Source organism: Anomaloglossus baeobatrachus, chromosome 12 (genome assembly GCF_048569485.1).
Source record: "Anomaloglossus baeobatrachus isolate aAnoBae1 chromosome 12, aAnoBae1.hap1, whole genome shotgun sequence".
Lineage (NCBI taxonomy): Eukaryota > Metazoa > Chordata > Amphibia > Anura > Aromobatidae > Anomaloglossus > Anomaloglossus baeobatrachus.
In genome coordinates, this window is record NC_134364.1 from 4,932,761 (window position 1) to 4,949,215 (window position 16,455).

The 16,455-nt window shown below is 51.5% G+C and overlaps 1 protein-coding gene across 1 annotated transcript in view; it reads left to right on the forward strand.

Annotated features, from left to right (window-relative positions):
• Positions 1-16,455, forward strand: part of TSHR (thyroid stimulating hormone receptor) — a 75,914-nt gene that overhangs the window by 40,353 nt on the left and 19,106 nt on the right. The window contains exons 5-6 of the mRNA XM_075330820.1: positions 15,818-15,892; positions 16,178-16,252. Coding sequence (XP_075186935.1) covers positions 15,818-15,892; positions 16,178-16,252 — 150 coding nt within the window. The remainder of the gene's footprint in view (positions 1-15,817; positions 15,893-16,177; positions 16,253-16,455) is intronic.

Below are 16,455 nucleotides of genomic sequence, written 5' to 3' on the forward strand. Positions count from 1 at the left end.
ACTGTGTCCATATATACCTGCATCCCTTAGTTTGTCGCCTGTGGTAGCGTTTACTCCTATGCTGTCCAGATTGCCAGCAGTCAGCATGGAATCACCTGTGGAGACCATTGTTTTATATTGCTGTACTTCTACAGTCATCCTGGAGATAAGTTGTCCATTTGCATTCCCCTGTGTGTTTTTTAGGACTAAAGCTGGTGTCACACATAACGACGACGACAACGACGTCGCTGCAACGTCACCATATTCTGTGACGTTGCAGCGACCTCAACAGCGACGTCGCTGTGTGTGACACATAACAATGATCAGACCCCTGCTGCGAAATCGTTGCTCGCTCCTGAATGCTCGAAGTCATTTTTTGATCGCTGCTATCCCGCTGCGCCATGCTGATAAGCTGATAATCCTTGTGTTTGACACCGCAGCAGCGACGCTACGCTACGTCTGAAACCAGACAACGACCGTCGACGTCGCTATGATCGCTGCTCCGTCGCTGCTTTTTCTAACATGTTTGACAGCTTACTAATGATCATCTATGGTCGCTGCTACGTCACAGAATATGGTGACGTTGCAGCGACGTCGTTGTCGTCGTCGTCGCTATGTGTGACACCAGCCTTAGTCGGGTTGACTAGTGTTCATCCTGTACAGTTACTGCCTAGGGCCTATTTCAGAGTCAACCAGGGACTAGGTAAGGCTGCTTTCACATCTCCGGTTTTTGCTATGCGGCACAATCCGGCACTTTGCAGGAAAATCGCAACCGGTTTTTTTTGCTGCCGGTTGCGATTTTCCTGCATAGACTTTAATTAGTGCCGCATTGTGCCGCATGGCCTTGCGTTCCGTCCATTTTTTGCCGCATGCGGTAGATTTAGCCGATGCGGCGGCCGGATGTAACGTTGCCTGGCACGTTTTTTCGTGCGGCAAAAAAACCCGCATCGCGCCGCATTCGGCCAATGCGGCGCATTTTTCAATGCATGCCTATGGCGGCCGGATGCGGCAATAACCGCATCCGGCCGCCGCATGCGGTTTTTGCCACTGCGCATGCTCAGTAGCCTGCCGCAAGCGGCAAAAACCGGACTGGCCGCAAAGGAAAAACTTATGCAAAGGATGCGGTGTTTTCACCGCATCCGTTGCATAGCTTGCACAGCCGGATTGAGCCGCAGAGCTCAAGCCGGATGTGTGAAAGTAGCCTATCCTGCTTGGCGCATAGGTGCAGAAACTATCTATAGACGTCAGGGGCCAGCAGAAGGTTTTACCAGGAGTCACCATCTTCCCCTTCCCTAGACACAGGATTCCCATCCCTCCTTCGGCGTATTCGTCGGGTCGTTGTCATGCTGGAACACTGTGTCATACTTTTCATAGCCATAGTACTCGAGTGTATGAAGTAACTCATCTTGTAGGACACTCACATAGAGCTCAGCATTGAGACCACCATGCATCCTGGCCAAGTATCCAACGCCTTTGGCTGTGAACACCCCCATATCTTCAGGCTTCCTCCACTGAGCTAGCCAGTTTCTTTAATTTCTCGATCCGTTCGTCCCTTTTTCCCTTGTTTCTTCTTGACCCATTTGCCCCCATCAGAGCCGTCTATTGATTTTCATCTCATCGCTCCAAATCACCCGCTTCTAATCTTCCATTTTTCTGGCTATTTACAATCTCGAGCCGACGCTTCTTATGATGATATTGAAGTTGAGTCTCCACCTTTTTTCGGCCACCATTCCAGACTTGTGTAATGTACGTCGCTCGGTGCTTGCATGGACGTCTGTGATGTCACTATTATGAAGCATGCGAGCCGCCTCCACTGCCGGGTGTCTCCAGAACTGATAGACCTGGTGATGAGGCGACTTGTTGACTGGTGTTTTGCCTGGACGTCACCTCTTGGCTTTTGAATGAATGGACGGACTTCATTTCTTATTCCTCCACCTGTCCTGGCCTCACATGATGCAGTTTGGCTATTTTCTTGGCTGATAGACTGATATCGATGAGCTGGATGATGCTGCTTCTCTTTTCTTTGGAAATCTTCTTCATGGCGGCTCCTCGGAGCAGTGACCTTTCACAAGGAATCAACCTAATAACACTGAGCTATCAGGGAATGTGAGAACAGGTTGTAATTTGTAATATACAAGAAGAAAAAGAGCAAAACAGTAACAATGCAGCGACATGAGAAGAATCTGCATAACTAATCATCTGCTGAATATCTGCAGTCACATTTCTGTATGAGAAGCCAAGATGATTGTTTATAAGATGAAGACGTCTCACACTCAGAGCTGTAGAGGATGGAGAGGAATAGAGGGCAAAAGTCAAACGTTCAAAACATTGTTACCCCATTTGCTTCTCAGTGTACACTCATCCATACACATATACACTGATACACACACATATATACATTAAATACACACATACAGTATATGGCCAGATACATGAATGTATATTCAGAGAAGCAGAGGTCCCCGTGCCGGGGTCTGTGGCTATTCACCAGGGCAGTGGGCACCTCAGTAAGGAAGATGAGAGTAAATCAGCTTTTGGGAAGCGCGGAGTTTTGCATTCGCTATTACTTACAGTCATATGAAAAAGTTTGGGCACCCCTATTAATGTTACCCTTTTTTCTTTATAACAATTTGGGTTTTTGCTATTTCAGTTTCCTATTTCTAATAACTGATGGACTCAGTAATATTTCTGGATTGAAATGAGGTTTATTGTACTAACAGAAAATGTGCAATCCGCATTTAAACAAAATTTGACCGGTGCAAAAGTATGGGCACCCTGATCAATTTCTTGATTTGAACACTCCTAACTACTTTTTACTGAATTACTAAAGCACTAAATTGGTTTTGTAACCTCATTGAGCTTTGAGCTTCATAGGCAGGTGTATCCAATCATGAGAAAAGGTATTTAAGGTGGCCACTTGCACGTTGTTCTCCTATTTGAATCTCCTATGAAGAGTGGCATCATGGGCTCCTCAAAACAACTCTCAAATGATCTGAAAACAAAGATTATTCAACATAGTTGTTCAGGGGAAGGTACAAAAAGTTGCCTCAGAGATTTACACTGTCAGTTTCCACTGTGAGGAACATAGTAAGGAAATGGAAGAACACAGGTACAGTTCTTGTTATGCCCAGAAGTGGCAGGCCAAGAATAATATCAGAAAGGCAGAGAAGAATGGTGAGAACAGTCAAGGACAATCCACAGACCACCTCCAAAGACCTGCAGCTTCATCTTGCTGCAGATGGTGTCAATGTGCATCGGTCAACAATACAGCGCACGTTACACAAGGAGAAGCTGTATGGGAGAGTGATGCGAAAGAAGCAGTTTCTGCAAACACGCCACAAACAGAGTCGCCTGAGGTCTGCAAAAGCACATTTGGACAAGCCAGTTACATTTTGGAAGAAGGTCCTGTGGACTGATGAAACAAAGATTGAGTTGTTTGGTCATACAAAAAGGCGTTATGCATGGAGGCAAAAAAACACGGCATTCCAAGAAAAGCACTTGCTACCCACAGTAAAATTTGGTGGAGGTTCCATCATGCTTTGGGGCTGTGTGGCCAATGCCGGCACCGGGAATCTTGTTAAAGTTGAGGGTCGCATGGATTCAACTCAGTATCAGCAGATTCTTGACAATAATGTGCAAGAATCAGTGACGAAGTTGAAGTTACGCAGGGGATGGATATTTCAGCAAGACAATGATCCAAAACACCGCTCCAAATCTACTCAGGCATTCATGCAGAGGAACAATTACAATGTTCTGGAGTGGACATCCCAGTCCCCAGACCTGAATATCATTGAACATCTGTGGGATGATGTGAAGCGGCTGTCCATGCTCGGCGACCATCAAACTTACCTGAACTGGAATTGTTTTGTAAACAGGAATGGTCAAATCTACCTTCATCCAGGATCCAGGAACTCATTAAAAGCTACAGGAAGCGACTAGAGGCTGTTAGTTTTGCAAAAGGAGGCTCTACAAAATATTAATGTCACTTTTATGTTGAGGTGCCCATACTTTTGCACCGGTCAAATTTTGTTTAAATGCGGATTGCCCATTTTCTGTTAGTACAATAAACCTCATTTCAATCCAGAAATATTACTCAGTCCATCAGTTATTAGATATATGACACTGAAATAGCAAAAACCCAAATTATTATAAAGAAAAAAGGGTAACATTAATAGGGGTGCACAAACTTTTTCATATGACTGTATCTGTGATTCCCATAAGATGATTTGTTTAAAAGTCTGAACTGATGGAGAAAAGCAGCAGTCACCTAAAGTATTAGTGCCCTAACGTATGGCCGAAAGTGTTGGAAGTATTTCTCCCAGAAAAGTATTGCAATTACACACGTTTTATTATACACAGGTTTATTTCCTTTGTGTGAATTGGGGCAACACAACAAAAAATAAACAGAATTGCTGCTGTTATTAGACTCCCAGCCTGTGAAAACTGTGTAAGAGAAGATGAAAATAAACCTGCAGCAGAGGCGTGTGTGTATAAGGCCCGGTAATGGCGGCTGTCTGTGTGTATAAGGCCTGGTCCTGGCAGCTGTCTGTGTGTATAAGGCCTGGTCCTGGCGGATGTCTGTGTATAAGGCCCGGTAATGGCAGCTGTCTGTGTGTATAAGGCCCGGTCCTGGCGGCTGTCTGTGTATAAGGCCCGGTACTGGCGGCCGTCTGTGTGTATAAGGCCCGGTCCTGGCGGCTGTCTGTGTGTATAAGGCCCGGTCCTGGCGGATGTCTGTGTATAAGGCCCGGTCCTGGCGGCTGTCTGTGTATAAGCCCCGTTCCTGGCGGCTGTCTGTGTATAAGGCCCGTTCCTGGCAGCTGTCTGTGTATAAGGCCCGGTCCTGGCGCTGTCTGCGTATAGGGCCCGGTCCTGGCGGCCGTCTGTGTGTATAAGGCCCGGTCCTGGCGGATGTCTGTGTATAAGGCCCGGTCCTGGCGGCTGTCTGTGTATAAGGCCCGTTCCTGGCGGCTGTCTGTGTATAAGGCCCGGTCCTGGCGGCTGTCTGCGTATAAGGCCCGGTCCTGGCGGCTGTCTGTGTGTATAAGGCCCGGTCCTGGCGGCTGTCTGTGTATAAGGCCCGTTCCTGGCAGCTGTCTTTGTGTATAAGGCCCAGTCCTGGCGGCTGTCTGTGTATAAGGCCCAGTCCTGGCGGCTGTGTGTGTGTATAAGGCCCGGTCCTGGCAGCTGTCTTTGTGTATAAGGCCCGGTCCTGGCGGCTGTCTGTGTATAAGGCCCGGTCCTGGCGGCTGTCTGCGTATAAGGCCCGGTCCTGGTGGCTGTCTGTGTGTATAAGGCCTGGTCCTGGCGGCTGTCTGTGTGTATAAGGCCCGGTAATGGCAGCTGTCTGTGTGTATAAGGCCCGGTCCTGGCGGCCGTCTGTGTGTATAAGGCCCGGTCCTGGCGGATGTCTGTGTATAAGGCCCGGTCCTGGCGGCTGTCTGTGTATAAGGCCCGTTCCTGGCGGCTGTCTGTGTATAAGGCTCGGTCCTGGCAGCTGTCTGCGTATAAGGCCCGGTCCTGGCGGCTGTCTGTGTGTATAAGGCCCGGTCCTGGCGGCTGTCTGTGTATAAGGCCTGGTCCTGGCGGCTGTCTGCGTATAAGGCCCGGTCCTGGCGGCTGTCTTTGTGTATAAGGCCCGGTCCTGGCGGCTGTCTGTGTATAAGGCCCGGTCCTGGTGGCTGTCTGTGTGTATAAGGCCCGGTCCTGGCGGCTGTCTGTGTATAAGGCCCGGTCCTGGTGGCTGTCTGTGTGTATAAGGCCTGGTCCTGGCAGCTGTCTGTGTGTATAAGGCCCGGTAATGGCGGCTGTCTGTGTATAAGGCTCGGTCCTGGCGGCTGTCTGTGTGTATAAGGCCCGGTCCTGGTGGCTGTCTGTGTGTATATGGCCCGGTAATGGCGGCTGTCTGTGTGTATAAGGCCTGGTCCTGGTGGATGTCTGTGTATAAGGCCCGGTCCTGGCGGCTGTCTGTGTATAAGGCCCGTTCCTGGCGGCTGTCTGTGTATAAGGCCCGGTCCTGGCGGCTGTCTGTGTGTATAAGGCTCGGTCCTGGCAGCTGTCTGCGTATAAGGCCCGGTCCTGGCGGCAGTCTGTGTGTATAAGGCCTGGTCCTGGCAGCTGTCTTTGTGTATAAGGCCCGGTCCTGGCGGCTGTCTGCGTATAAGGCCCGGTCCTGGTGGCTGTCTGTGTGTATAAGGCCTGGTCCTGGCAGCTGTCTGTGTGTATAAGGCCCGGTAATGGCGGCTGTCTGTGTGTATAAGGCCCGGTCCTGGTGGCTGTCTATGTGTATAAGGCCCGGTCCTGGCGGCTGTCTGTGTGTATAAGGCCCAGTCCTGGCGGCTGTCTGTGTGTATAAGGCCCGGTAATGGCAGCTGTCTGTGTGTATAAGGCCCGGTCCTGGCGGCTGTCTGTGTATAAGGCTCGGTCCTGGCGACTGTCTGTGTGTATAAGGCCCGGTCCTGGTGGCTGTCTGTGTGTATAAGGCCTGGTCCTGGTGGCTGTCTGTGTGTATAAGGCCCGGTAATGGCGGCTGTCTGTGTGTATAAGGCCCGGTAATGGCGGCTGTCTGTGTGTATAAGGCCTGGTCCTGGCAGCTGTCTGTGTGTATAAGGCCCGGTAATGGCGACTGTCTGTGTGTATAAGGCCTGGTAATGGCGGCTGTCTGTGTGTATAAGGCCCGGTAATGGCGACTGTCTGTGTGTATAAGGCCCGGTAATGGCGGCTGTCTGTGTGTATAAGGCCCGGTAATGGCGGCTGTCTGTGTGTATAAGGCCCGGTCCTGGCGGCTGTCTGTGTATAAGGCCCGGTCCTGGTGGCTGTCTGTGTGTATAAGGCCTGGTCCTGGCAGCTGTCTGTGTGTATAAGGCCCGGTAATGGCGGCTGTCTGTGTGTATAAGGCCCGGTCCTGGTGGCTGTCTGTGTGTATAAGGCCTGGTCCTGGTGGCTGTCTGTGTGTATAAGGCCCGGTCCTGGCGGCTGTCTGTGTGTATAAGGCCCGGTAATGGCGGCTGTCTGTGTGTATAAGGCCTGGTCCTGGCAGCTGTCTGTGTGTATAAGGCCCGGTAATGGCGACTGTCTGTGTGTATAAGGCCCGGTAATGGCGGCTGTCTGTGTGTATAAGGCCCGGTAATGGCGACTGTCTGTGTGTATAAGGCCCGGTAATGGCGGCTGTCTGTGTGTATAAGGCCCGGTAATGGCGGCTGTCTGTGTGTATAAGGCCCGGTCCTGGCGGCTGTCTGTGTATAAGGCCCGGTCCTGGTGGCTGTCTGTGTGTATAAGGCCTGGTCCTGGCAGCTGTCTGTGTGTATAAGGCCCGGTAATGGCGGCTGTCTGTGTGTATAAGGCCCGGTCCTGGCGGCTGTCTGTGTGTATAAGGCCCGGTCCTGGCGGCTGTCTGTGTGTATAAGGCCCGGTAATGGCGGCTGTCTGTGTGTATAAGGCCCGGTCCTGGCGGCTGTCTGCGTATAAGGCCCGGTCCTGGCGGCTGTCTGTGTGTATAAGGCCCGTTCCTGGCGGCTGTCTGTGTGTATAAGGCCCGGTAATGGCGGCTGTCTGTGTGTATAAGGCCCGGTAATGGCGGCTGTCTGTGTGTATAAGGCCCGGTAATGGCGGCTGTCTGTGTGTATAAGGCCCGGTCCTGGTGGCTGTCTGTGTGTATAAGGCCCGGTAATGGCGGCTGTCTGTGTGTATAAGGCCCGGTAATGGCGACTGTCTGTGTGTATAAGGCCCGGTAATGGCGGCTGTCTGTGTGTATAAGGCCCGGTAATGGCGACTGTCTGTGTGTATAAGGCCCGGTAATGGCGGCTGTCTGTGTGTATAAGGCCCGGTAATGGCGGCTGTCTGTGTGTATAAGGCCCGGTCCTGGCGGCTGTCTGTGTGTATAAGGCCCGGTCCTGGCGGCTGTCTGTGTGTATAAGGCCCGGTAATGGCGGCTGTCTGTGTGTATAAGGCCCGGTCCTGGCGGCTGTCTGCGTATAAGGCCCGGTCCTGGCGGCTGTCTGTGTGTATAAGGCCCGTTCCTGGCGGCTGTCTGTGTGTATAAGGCCCGGTAATGGCGGCTGTCTGTGTGTATAAGGCCCGGTAATGGCGGCTGTCTGTGTGTATAAGGCCCGGTAATGGCGGCTGTCTGTGTGTATAAGGCCCGGTCCTGGTGGCTGTCTGTGTGTATAAGGCCTGGTCCTGGCAGCTGTCTGTGTGTATAAGGCCCGGTAATGGCGGCTGTGTGTGTGTATAAGGCCCGGTCCTGGTGGCTGTCTGTGTGTATAAGGCCCGGTAATGGCGGCTGTCTGTGTATATAAGGCCCGGTAATGGCGGCTGTCTGTGTGTATAAGGCCTGGTCCTGGCAGCTGTATGTGTGTATAAGACCTGGTCCTGGCAGCTGTCTGTGTGTATAAGGCCTGGTCCTGGCAGCTGTCTGTGTGTATAAGGCCCGGTCCTGGCTGGCGGCTGTCTGTGAGTATAAGGCCCGGTAATGGCGGCTGTCTGTGTGTATAAGGCCTGGTCCTGGCAGCTGTCTGTGTGTATAAGGCCCGGTAATGGAGGCTGTCTGTGTGTATAAGGCCTGGTCCTGGCAGCTGTCTGCTTAAAAGGCCCGGTCCTGGCGGCTGTCTGCGTATAAGGCCCGGTCCTGGCGGCTGTCTGTGTGTATAAGGCCCGTTCCTGGCGGCTGTCTGTGTGTATAAGGCCCGGTAATGGCGGCTGTCTGTGTGTATAAGGCCCGGTAATGGCGGCTGTCTGTGTGTATAAGGCCCGGTAATGGCGGCTGTCTGTGTGTATAAGGCCCGGTCCTGGTGGCTGTCTGTGTGTATAAGGCCTGGTCCTGGCAGCTGTCTGTGTGTATAAGGCCCGGTAATGGCGGCTGTGTGTGTGTATAAGGCCCGGTCCTGGTGGCTGTCTGTGTGTATAAGGCCCGGTAATGGCGGCTGTCTGTGTATATAAGGCCCGGTAATGGCGGCTGTCTGTGTGTATAAGGCCTGGTCCTGGCAGCTGTATGTGTGTATAAGACCTGGTCCTGGCAGCTGTCTGTGTGTATAAGGCCTGGTCCTGGCAGCTGTCTGTGTGTATAAGGCCCGGTCCTGGCTGGCGGCTGTCTGTGTGTATAAGGCCCGGTAATGGCGGCTGTCTGTGTGTATAAGGCCTGGTCCTGGCAGCTGTCTGTGTGTATAAGGCCCGGTAATGGAGGCTGTCTGTGTGTATAAGGCCTGGTCCTGGCAGCTGTCTGCTTAAAAGGCCCGGTCCTGGCGGCCGTCTGTGTATAAGGCCTGGTCCTGGCGGCTGTCTGTGTGTATAAGGCCCGGTAATGGCGGCTGTCTGTGTGTATAAGGCCCGGTAATGGCGGCTGTCTGTGTATATAAGGCCCGGTAATGGCGGCTGTCCTGTGATCTGGTGGAGGGTGGTCTGCTCTGCCGTCTCACTGACCGGGTGGAGAAGCATTGGGTTGCGCGCACACGTTGTGTTTTCATCCAGTTTTTGAGTGCAGATTTGTCACGAACCTGAAGGGAATCCTGATGCCGCAGAGTCGGTGCGATCCTGCCGCCTCCTGCACACGCTGAGGATTTTCTCCCTGCAGATTGGGGCAGAGAATAATCTGCAGCCTCAGTTCTTGCGCAGCAGATTTCACCCATTATAATAAATAGGAAAAATCTGCAACAAAAAATGCATTTTTTGCCGCTGCGTTTTTCCTGCCAAAAAATGCAGAAATATCTGTATCAAATGCTAAATATGCGCACATAGCATTAGGTCCTGAAGAAGAGCGGAGTCAATACCGGGCAGCCGGCAAAGCAGCGGCTACACGGGCCATACACAAGCGCTAACTATGGACACCCCAACCCCATCCTACAATGGAGCCCTTCACTTCCATGCTGTGTGCTTCAGGTCTGTTCTGCAGCATTACTGGGTGCAGTGCGGGGAAGTCATATCCTCTCACATGCTCTACTGTCATGTGCTGCTATCCCTGTGCTGTAACATCACTGTGTGTATTATCCCTGTGCTGTGACATCACTGTGTATTATCCCTGTGCTGTGACATCACTGTGTGTATTATCCCTGTGCTGTGACATCACTGTGTGCATTATCCCTGTGCTGTGACATCACTGTGTGTATTATCCCTGTGCTGTGACATCACTGTGTGTATTATCCCTGTACTGTGACATCACTGTGTATTATCTCTGTGCTGTGACATCACTGTGTGTATTATCCCTGTACTGTGACATCACTGTGTGTATTATCCCTGTGCTGTGACATCACGGTGTGTATTATCCCTGTGCTGTAACATCTGTGTGTACTATCCCTGTGCTGTAACATCACTGTGTGTATTATCCCTGTACTGTGATATCACTGTGTGCATTATCCCTGTGCTGTGACATCACTGTGTGTATTATCCCTGTACTGTGATATCATTGTGTGCATTACCCCTGTACTGTGATATCACTGTGTGCATTACCCCTGTACTGTGATATCACTGTGTGTATTATCCCTGTACTGTGACATCACTGTGTGTATTATCCCTGTACTGTGACATCACTGTGTGTATTATCCCTGTACTGTGACATCAGTGTGTATTATCCCTGTACTGTGACATCACTGTGTGTATTATCCCTGTACTGTGACATCACAGTGTGTATTATCCCTGTGCTGTGACATCACTGTCTGTATTATCCCTGTACTGTGACATCACTGTGTGTATTATCCCTGTGCTTTGACATCACTGTGCATTATTCCTGTGCTGTGACATCACTGTGTGCATTATCCCTGTACTGTGACATCACTGTGTGTATTATCCCTGTGCTGTGACATCACTGTGTGTATTATCCCTGTGCTTTGACATCACTGTGCATTATTCCTGTGCTGTGACATCACTGTGTGCATTATCCCTGTACTGTGACATCACTGTGTGCATTATCCCTGTACTGTGACATCACTGTGTGCATTATCCCTGTGCTGTGACATCACTGTCTGCATTATCCCTGTGCTGTGACATCACTGTGTGCATTATCCCTGTACTGTGACATCACTGTGTGCATTATCCCTGTACTGTGACATCACTGTGTGTATTATCCCTGTACTGTGACATCAGTGTGTATTATCCCTGTACTGTGACATCGCTGTGTGTAGTATCCCTGTGCTGTGATATCACTGTGTGAATTACCCCTGTGCTGCGACATCACTGTGTGCATTACCCCTGTGCTGCGACATCACTGTGTGCATTATCCCTGTACTGTGACATCACTGTGTGCATGATCCCTGTACTGTGACATCACTGTGTGTATTATCCCTGTGCTGTGACATCACAGTGCGTAGTATCCCTGTACTGTAACATCGCTCTGTGTAGTATCCCTGTGCTGTGATATCACTGTGTGAATTACCCCTGTGCTGCGACATCACGGTGTGCATTACCCCTCTGCTGCGACATCACTGTGTGCATTACCCCTGTACTGTGACATCACTGTGTGTATTATCCTTGTGCTGTGACATCATTGTGTGCATTACCCCTGTGCTGCGACATCGCTGTGTGCATTATCCCTGTACTGTGACATCACTGTGTGTATTATGCCTGTACTGTGACATCACTGTGTGTATTATCCCTGTACTGTGACATCAGTGTGTATTATCCCTGTACTGTGACATCACTGTGTGTATTATCCCTGTACTGTGACATCACTGTGTGTATTATCCCTGTACTGTGACATCACTGTGTGTATTATCCCTGTGCTGTGACATCACTGTCTGTATTATCCCTGTACTGTGACATCACTGTCTGTATTATCCCTGTACTGTGACATCACTGTGTGTATTATCCCTGTGCTTTGACATCACTGTGCATTATTCCTGTGCTGTGACATCACTGTGTGCATTATCCCTGTACTGTGACATCACTGTGTGTATTATCCCTGTGCTGTGACATCACTGTGTGCATTATCCCTGTGCTGTGACATCACTGTCTGCATTATCCCTGTGCTGTGACATCACTGTGTGCATTATCCCTGTACTGTGACATCACTGTGTGCATTATCCCTGTACTGTGACATCACTGTGTGCATTATCCCTGTACTGTGACATCACTGTGTGTATTATCCCTGTACTGTGACATCACTGTGTGTATTATCCCTGTACTGTGACATCACTGTGTGCATTATCCCTGTACTGTGACATCACTGTGTGTATTATCCCTGTACTGTGACATCACTGTGTATTATCCCTGTACTGTGACATCGCTGTGTGTAGTATCCCTGTGCTGTGATATCACTGTGTGAATTACCCCTGTGCTGCGACATCACTGTGTGCATTACCCCTGTGCTGCGACATCACTGTGTGCATTATCCCTGTACTGTGACATCACTGTGTGCATTATCCCTGTACTGTGACATCACTGTGTGTATTATCCCTGTGCTGTGACATCACAGTGCGTAGTATCCCTGTACTGTAACATCGCTCTGTGTAGTATCCCTGTGCTGTGATATCACTGTGTGAATTACCCCTGTGCTGCGACATCACTGTGTGCATTACCCCTGTGCTGCGACATCACTGTGTGCATTACCCCTGTACTGTGACATCACGGTCTGTATATCCCTCTGCTGTGACATCACGGTGTGCATTACCCCTGTGCTGCGACATCACTGTGTGCATTACCCCTGTACTGTGATATCACTGTGTGTATTATCCTTGTGCTGTGACATCATTGTGTGCATTACCCCTGTACTGTGACATCGCTGTGTGCATTATCCCTGTACTGTGACATCACAGTGTATTGTCCCTTTACTGTGACATCACTGTGTGTATTATCCCTGTGCTGTGACATCACTGTGTGTATTACCCCTGTACTGTGACATCGCTGTGTGCATTATCCCTGTACTGTGACATCGCTGTGTGCATTATCCCTGTACTGTGACATCACTGTGTGCATTATCCCTATACTGTGACATCACATTGTGCATCATCCTTGTGCTGTGACATCATTGTGTGCATTACCCCTGTGCTGCGACATCGCTGTGTGTATTATCCCTGTACTGTGACATCACTGTGTGTATTATGCCTGTACTGTGACATCGCTGTGTGTATTATCCCTGTACTGTGACATCGCTGTGTGTATTATGCCTGTACTGTGACATCGCTGTGTGTATTATCCCTGTACTGTGACATCGCTGTGTGTATTATCCCTGTACTATGACATCACTGTGTGCATTACCCCTGTATTATGACATCACTGTGTGCATTATCCCTGCGCTGTGACATCACTGTGTGTATTATCCCTGTACTATGACATCACTGTGTGCATTACCCCTGTGCTGTGACATCAGTGTGTATTATCCCTGTGCTGTGACATCACTGTGTGTATTACCCCTGTACTGTGACATCGCTGTGTGCATTATCCCTGTACTGTGACATCGCTGTGTGTATTATCCCTATACTGTGACATCACTGTGTGCATTATCCCTGTACTGTGACATCACTGTGTGCATTACCCCTGTGCTGTGACATCACTGTGTATTATCCCTGTACTGTGACATCACTGTGTGCATTACCCCTGTACCGTGACATCACTGTGTGTATTATACCTGTGCTGTGACATCGCTGTGTGTATTCTCCCTGTACTGTGGCATCACTGTGTGCATTATCCCTGTACTGTGACATCGCTGTATTATCCTTGTACTGTGGCATCACTGTGTGCATTACCCCTGTACTGTGACATCACTGTGTGTATTATCCCTGTACTGTGACATCACTGTGTGCATTACCCCTGTACTGTGACATCACTGTGTGTATTATCCCTGTACTGTGACATCACTGTGTGCATTACCCCTGTACTGTGACATCGCTGTGTGTATTATCCCTGTGCTGTGACATCGCTGTGTGTATTATCCCTGTACTGTGACATCACTGTGTGCATTACCCCTGTACTGTGACATCGCTGTGTGTATTATCCCTGTGCTGTGACATCGCTGTGTATTATCCCTGTACTGTGGCATCACTGTGTGTATTATCCCTGTGCTGTGACATCGCTGTGTGTATTATCCCTGTACTGTGGCATCACTGTGTGTATTATCCCTGTGCTGTGACATCGCTGTGTGTATTATACCTGTACTGTGGCAACACTGTGTGCATTACCCCTGTGCTGTGACATCCCTGTGTGTATTATCCCTGTACTGTGACATCCCTGTGTGTATTAACCCTGTGCTGTGACATCACTGTGTGCATGAAGTTGCTGCTGATGTAGTCCCTGTGGAGTGGTGCTCCATTACATGTTTTGCTATGAGACCCCATGGCTACTTGCTACGCTCCATCTAAAGCTCTGGCGTGTGGATCTGTCTCGGTGCTGGGGAGGGGTTTATTTTGGACGCTCGGGGCCCCCTGCTGGATGAGCTCTCATGTCACTGAGTGAGGGGCCAGTGCCGGTCAGTGACTGACACGTTTCCAGCCACAAAACAGAGTTTAAGCCAATGCTGAACCTGCCGACATTTCAGGCTGAGCAGAGGGTCAGCCAAATCCTGCGCTGTGCTACGCCCGCTGACATCATACCGACGGGATTACAGCTGATAACGTCCTGATCACAGCACATATGGACTGGGTTAGAACGCCATCACCCCCCTCCCTGCTTAACCCCTTCCTGGGGCAAGACCAGCCCTGGATGTATGATGCGTCTGACAAATGACGGATATTCTGTCAGTACTTGCAGCCTCTGCACCGCACACCTCCATCTTTCACTCATCTATAGTGACACGTCGGGTAGAGAGATTCCAAGAGCTGCAGTCTCCAGGGCAGGGAGTGGGTCTCATCACTACGCGGCACTATGGACACCTCCACCTGCACACCGTCCATCACCGCCGCCCGCACACCCCCCATCACCGACACCGCCGCCCGCACACCCTCCATCACCGACACTGCCGCCCGCACACCCTCCATCACCGGCACCGCCGCCCGCACACCCTCCATCACCGGAACCCACACACCCTCCATCACCGGCACCTCCACCCGCACACCCTCCATCGCCGGCACCTCCACCCGCACACCCTCCATCGCCGGCACCTCCACCCGCACACCCTCCATCACCTCCACCCGCACACACTCCATCACCGGCACCTCCACCCGCACACCCTCCATGACCGGCACCTCCACCCGCACACCCTCCATCGCCGGCACCTCCACCCGCACACCCTCCATCACCTCCACCTCCACCCGCACACACTCCATCACCGGCACCTCCACCCGCACACCCTCCATGACCGGCACCTCCACCCGCACACCCTCCATCACCGGCACCTCCACCCGCACACCCTCCATCGCCGGCACCTCCACCCGCACACCCTCCATCACCAGCACCTCCACCCGCACACCCTCCATCACCTCCACCTCCACCCGCACACCCTCCATCACCGGCACCTCCACCCGCACACCCTCCATCACCGGCACCTCCACCTGCACACCCTCCATCACCGGCACCTCCACCCGCACACCCTCCATGACCGGCACCTCCACCCGCACACCCTCCATCACCAGCACCTCCACCCGCACACCCTCCATCACCGGCACCACCCGCACACCCTCCATCACCGGCACCTCCACCCGAACACCCTCCATCACCGGCACCACCCGCACACCCTCCATCACTGGCACCTCCACCCGCACACCCTCCATGACCGGCACCTCCACCCGCACACCCTCCATCACCGGCACCTCCACCCGCACACCCTCCATCACCGGGACCTCCACCCGCACACCCTCCATCACCGGCACCTCCACCCGCACACCCTCCATCACCGGCACCTCCACCCGCACACCCTCCATCACAGAGTTTGACGTTTCTTGCTCCTGATGAAATTAATTTTCATTTTCTCTGGTTGTAGAGAAATCCGAAGTCTTATGAACCTGAACTGTATCGAGGCCGGGACGTTCCAGGACCTGCCGATGCTGAATTACCTGTGAGTACCTCGGATGGGGCGCACGTATACCACTCCAGGTTCCACCCCACTAATAAAGGACGGAGAGCAATCCCCGGGACCCACAGAGGATGCCGGCTCCATGCAGATGCTATTGTGTTCTTTACAATGAGCGCTGCTCCTGCAGAACTGACGATGTGTCCTCGGGTCTGTGCACCGGACGGACGAGCCTCGCTTCACCCTCACCTGTAACTGCTGACACAGAGATCGGGGTGACAGGAATGTGGGTAACCCGCTGTCACCCTGAACGCCCTCTCTCCATTTCAGGGGGATTTTGAACACCGGCCTCTCCACGTTCCCTGATTTAAGCCAACTCCGCTCTGTGGTCGGCAGCGTCTTTGTGTAAGTGATCCGGCGATTACATTGTTACACGTCCCATGTAAAACAGCCCTGGGGGGCGGAAGGGGCCCGTCACCACCCGAAAGAGAGGTCCGTAATATTCCCTGCCATGTGTGCACGGTATCAGCAGTCTGTTACACCTCCACCTGGAATAGCCCAGCATGCTCCTCTGGGACTTGTAGTCCTCATGTTCTTTTTTTTCTCTG